Below are 6,000 nucleotides of genomic sequence, written 5' to 3' on the forward strand. Positions count from 1 at the left end.
TATTTATTGTACACTAAGGCCATTTCCATTTGAAATCTTAGTTGAGTCACTTCATAATGTATATTTCAAATATATTTGTAAATATCTCAATGTCAAAAGCTATGCTTTTGTTTATTTTGTCTCATTAAAAGGGTTCATGAATGGTCAGTTACTGAATTGATAGCATTTAAGGGAGTAAGTTATAGTTCTAGACTTTCACTGATGTATTAGAAAATTGATTTGTGTTACTGGCATTATTTTTTCATGTTGAAAGAAACCAAACTCTCTACAGTGTCGTTAAAGAAAACCCCAGAACAGTCAAGAATGACAAAGGGTAAGGATTTCTGAGAGCTCTGTTTTTACCCCAGCTTGGCTGTTTACTTTGTATTTGGTTAGTCACTAAGTTTGCCTTCCTCATGTGATAATTATTTCTTTTGTCTCTGTTACCTTTTAAAATTATTTATCTGTGCCAGTCTGTGCACAGAATGGTATTCTAGCTTTCCGTGTCACTCTTGGTAGATGCATTCTCGACTTGCTCTAAGGTAGAACACTGAAAGTCTATTTGACAAAAGTGTTAGTGATAGTAATCCCACAGACATGGGATGCTTGCTAATAATATATTATTATAATGTAAATATGCAAGTATTATTACAGGTTAATTTTTCAAGTGGAGAACAAAGGAAGTGGGAAACTGGTCAATTCTCTGTAAGCGATTATATAAACTTTGCAGGAAAAGGTGGGATTTCAGATATCTAAAAAATGAACTTTAGAAAGATCCACAAAAGTAATAGAAAAGAGGAAGAGTAGGGTGAGCATCACAAGTAATCATTTCATGGGCTAGAAAGGAGGACAAAAGTGATCGGTAATCTGCCATAGCTTAATAGCAACTGGGCTTTGATGCAGAAATGACTGATCATGTTGGTATAGTAAGGGGAGTTCATAGTTCCTTTTTATTCTTCCCTCTCTCCCTCCCTTCCTTTTTTCTTATTTTGAAAAAAAAATTAAAATGTCAATAGTCTTATCACAGTGAAATCTGAGATGGATGAAAATAGCAAAGGGGAATGCTTGGATAATTGGGGACTTGAAAGGAATAAGTTCTTATATTTCCTAATAGTTTTATGCTATTGGCATGTGAAAATTTTATTGGTTATGGTCAATTTATATAACATGCTAGAACCATCATAGTGTCACTTCCACTTTTCCAAGATTACTCAGAACTTTGGACTTTTTATTTTAAAACGACTTCTCTAAATGTTCAACTTAAAGAAGATTTAAAATGTTGATTATCTGACTTCTCCCCTGTTGTGAATGATGTTCATGTTTAAAGAAGACAGTGTCTGAACAGATATATTAAAGTTACTTCCCACCAAACCATCCATAAAGGACAAAGAAAGAAAAAGCTGAGAGCTGGAGAAACTTATAATATATATATATATAATTTCAGAGAGGACGGGAGAGGGAGAGAGAGATAGAAACATCATTGATGAGAGAGAATCATTGATCAGCTGCCTCCTGCATGCTCCCTACTGGGGATCGAGCCCACAACCCAGGCATGTGCCCTTGACTGAAATCAAACCTGGGACCTTTCAGTCTGCAGGCTGTTGCTCTATCCACTGAGCAAAACCAGCTAGGGCAGAACTTATACTTTTAAGCTGATTTAATCATAACTGAGGATGGTTAGGACCTTACTATTAAATAGTTACTATATCTCATCAGCATATTGCAGGAGTAGAGCCCCTTGAACTCAATATTTCTAAGGACTTCCGGTGCTTTGATGCTTTAGGTACTGATAACATCTTACACCTGTTGTGAGAAATCTGCTGTTTTCCTAAGAGATTGAATTGTTCTCTCTTTCTCTGTCTCTGTTGCTCTGCCCACCCGCCTCTGCCCCAACGTGATCAAGAAACCAAGGCCTTGGGAGTTTTATCCAAGTTAATCAAAGGGCTGACCAGTATGAGAAAGGGTAAGTAAAACTCCTATTTGATGGGGCTCCCTTTCTTTAGGTCAGCTTTTTACACTCATTAGAAATAGGAGTGTTATGTTTTTCTCTGTCGCAGATGAAGTTGCAGTTTTAGGCCTATTAGAGATAGCAGGCAAAGGAATAGGGTGAATGTTGCTTCCATAGGACCACATGTTTGAGTTACATTAAAGTAAATTCAGGAAAACCTGCTATAGAATCTCTTATTCTGTATCTTCTTAAACAATTTAAAAATGAGCCAAATATTATATTTAAATGAAGAAATATAAAAGACAAAATTACAAAGTCAGAGGTATGTGAGCAAGCTTTTCTAAACTGATTTATAGCAAGTATTACAATGGGAATTAATAAAGATAAGCTAAGGATAATTGCATCGAAAGTTTTTCTGGTCATCGGGCCCTGGAAATGTCTGACACCCTTTCAAGGGCATTCTTATTTGTATGGATAAAGCTCAGATGTGACTTAACTGGCATGAAGTTTTCATGGTTTTCTAAAGTCAAGATCTAGAAACAATTATCAAAGCAAAAACCAGGGCAGATGAAGCTAACAGAGAATGAGAACTGCTTTGATGTTTCTCAATCTTAGTTATTTTCATCCAGATTAATTGTGTGATCTTCTCAGTGATAATGAATGGGTCACATCTTTAAATTTGTCTTCTCTCTTCTGTGTCTGACCCCTACTGCCCTGGCCTTCATTTGGAGACTCTATAGTACATTTTCTTTGAATTTATATTTACATATAGGCCAACTAAATCCCAAAGGTTAATTTAACTACATTGTTTATAGGCAATTTTATAATAAAAATGAATTTAATATCAGTATAATAATTTTCTTTAAAATCTTGAATATACATATTATATATATATATAAAGTCTTATATGTATATAAAATCTTGAATTAACCATTAATAATATGGAATATATATATGTATAACACATAATACTGTTTGAAACTGATTTAAACTTTTAAAAAACTGGTGAAGACCTTGACAATGTTAACAAAACTAATCCCAGGGCAAGTGAAAATACCACTGGCTAAGACTTGTTAGTGCCTTAAATCTGATTTCTGTAAGTGACAATTCATAAGAAAAATGATTTAGCATTTTAACTTTACAGACATATTTTATTAGCCTGGAATTGGAAAATAGTAATGGGCCGCATGTCCTTCCCTCCTTGCTCTAAAAAAATCACTTATTTTTGAAGAAATGTCCCAATGTTGCCCTTTCTCCCAAATTTTGGACTTTGATTGTTTTTCAGGATGAGTTACTGAATTGAATTTCTTATGCCCAGTGAAAGCACAGTCTAGATAATATTTTCAAAGTGGATCTCCAAAGCGACAAAGATAGCCAAGAGTGAGGTTTGACTAAAATTCTGAAAATTAACTTCTCTAAGGATGGTGGTCTCAGAAGGCAGCCAAGTGGAGGGCTGGGCAAATGCGCACAGTGGGACTAAGAACATCCTCCCACTTCTCGTCCCACTATGTGGACATGGCAGCAGTAGTCAGTCACATACTATTGCCATCCTCTACTGTCCCTTAGGGTTCAGCTTCTGCTCCTTTTGGTATTATCAATGCATTTTAATGGGGGGGAACATAATACAAGCCAATTCCTTTTTCATAAGGAATTGGCTTATATTCAGGAGAGTAAATTGAAACATATGTCCTCTGAGAAGCGAGTCATTAATTTTTCTACCATTTAAGGTTGGTGTTTTTTTTTTTTGCCTTTGTAGCTCACCGTAACTCAATTATCTTTAGAAGGTTTGGTTGTGGGAATGGTTGAGTTTATATGAGAGGATATATTTTTATTATTTTAAAATATTTATTATTAATATTTATTAGTTTTAATATTTTAAAGTTTTTATTAACATTATTACTCTTATTTAAAAAACAGAATAGGCAATTATATGTGATTTATTGAGTAGAAATTTATATTCTGATTGAATCCAGCATAGAACTTTAACTTCAATGCTGACCATTTGGGGTATTCTTACAAGATGTATCTGAGGACAGTTGATTTTGTTAAATAACAAGTTTCACATTTTCTTATGCATTTTGAGAAGAGAACAGAAAACATGTTTCTTGTTAACAAAAAAAAAGGAAACTTAAATGATCTCCAGCTCAAGATGTAAGAAAATTTTTATTTGCACTTAGAGCTTGAACAATTACAATGATAGAGAATTTGTACATTTACCACTCAATTTGTCCAATCATTGTTCACTTGATTAGTGTTTTATTTTAACAACATTCAGTAAAATTTATTTTCTTACTCAAAGAAAACAAGACCTCAATGGGCGAATTAAAGTGAGTCCTGAAACAAATAAAAATATCAAGAGGTAAGACATTTAAAGCTTTTCTCTCCCTTTGTCTGGCATTTGTAAGCATATTATCATCCTGAGTGCTTGTATTCAGGAGAGTAAATTGAAAATCAAGCCGAAGCAGAACTCTCTTTTCCTGAAATATTATATTAAGCAATGTACTTTGCATACACAAAAATGATCTCTTGCATTTTATTCTTGGTTAAAGTTGGCTGCCAGGTGGATTTTGAGATATTAAATGGAAATTTTGACTGAGCTCTTCTGAGCTAAGTGATTTATATGCATGTATATATGTATGTATGTATATATGTATATGTGTGTATAAGTAGTACATGTATAACAGAGTGGGACAAAAGTAGGTTTATAGTTTTTCATATGGAAAATAATGTAATAATTAATAAATAATAATATAAGAATAAACTCTGTTTCACATACAACTATAAACCTACTTTTGCCCCACCCTATACATATGTATGTGTATACCTATAAGTAGTGTGTGTCTATAAGTGTATGTATTAATTAGGGTTCTTCAATGAAGCAGAATAGGAGATAGATGGACATATAGATAGATATAGATAGACAGATAGGTGGGGAGAGAGAGAGAGCTTTATTAGAAGGAACTGGTTCATGCTGAGAAGTCTCAAGCACTGTATTTAGCAAACTATAGCTCCTAGTCCAAGTCTAAAGGCCGGAGAACCAGGAGAGCTCATGGTATAAGCTCTTGTCCAAGGGCAGGAGAAGACCAATGTCGCAGATTAAACAGCCGGGCAGGCGAAGTCCCCTTTTTCTTAGACACTTTGTTCTGTTCAGAGCTTCAACTGATTGGATGGGGCCTACTCATGTTAGGGAAGGCTGTCTGCTTTACTCAGTCTAAGCATTCAAATGTTAATCTCATTGAAAACCTTGAAGACACACCCAGAATAATGTTTGACCAAATACCTGGGCACCCTGTGGTCCAGCCAAGTTGAAACATGAAATTAGCCCTAACCAGTTTGGCTCAGTGGATAGATCGTCAGCCTGCGGACTGAAAGGTCCCAGGTTCAACTGTGGTCAAGGGCATGTACCTTGGTTGCGGGCACATCCCCAGTAGGGGCTGTGCAAGAGGCAGCTGATCGATGTTTCTCTCTCATCGATGTTTCTAACTCTCTACCCTCTCCCTTCTTCTCTGTAAAAAATCAATAAAATATATTTTTTTTAAAAAGAAACATGAAATTAACCATCACAATGTGTGCATATGGAAGTATATGTGTGTATGTATATATAAGTAGTGTGTATGTGTGTGTGTGTGTGTGTAGTAGTAATAGTGTATGTATGTGGGTGTGTAAGTAGTATATATGTATACATGTGAACTGTCTTCACGTGTGTCGTGTATTTGTGTGTAGTATATGTTATGTGCATGAAGCATGGTGTGTGTTTACGATGAAAAGCTTAACAAAGTGTACTTCATTAAGAGGTCTCCTACCCATGAATTGTCAAGTAAATCTGGAAAGCTTATGTCCTCTGATTTTTATTTTTTAAAAAGCAGATGGGTATAGATTTGAAACTGAGCTTGTGGGCATGTTGCTGAAAACAGTGTACAAAATAGTTCCATGTGGTTTTAGTAGAACTCGTTTCCATTCAGTTAACTCAGGACATGGTATTATTAGATTCTAAATGTGTCACTGATGCCTGTGGGCCCAGCGAGCAGGGCCAGGGCTGGGGCAGCGGCAACGCTGGGGCCCTCAGTGCACAC

General features: G+C 35.4%; 1 protein-coding gene across 1 annotated transcript in view; it reads left to right on the forward strand.

Moving 5' to 3' along the window:
- The window catches only part of SCEL (sciellin), a 50,307-nt gene that overhangs the window by 37,702 nt on the left and 6,605 nt on the right, over positions 1–6,000 (forward strand). The window contains exons 12-14 of the mRNA XM_015558123.1: positions 254–313; positions 1,883–1,942; positions 4,227–4,286. Of these exons, the coding sequence (XP_015413609.1) occupies positions 254–313; positions 1,883–1,942; positions 4,227–4,286 (180 nt within the window). The remainder of the gene's footprint in view (positions 1–253; positions 314–1,882; positions 1,943–4,226; positions 4,287–6,000) is intronic.

This window comes from Myotis davidii, unplaced genomic scaffold, assembly GCF_000327345.1.
Source record: "Myotis davidii unplaced genomic scaffold, ASM32734v1 scaffold268, whole genome shotgun sequence".
Taxonomy (NCBI): domain Eukaryota; kingdom Metazoa; phylum Chordata; class Mammalia; order Chiroptera; family Vespertilionidae; genus Myotis; species Myotis davidii.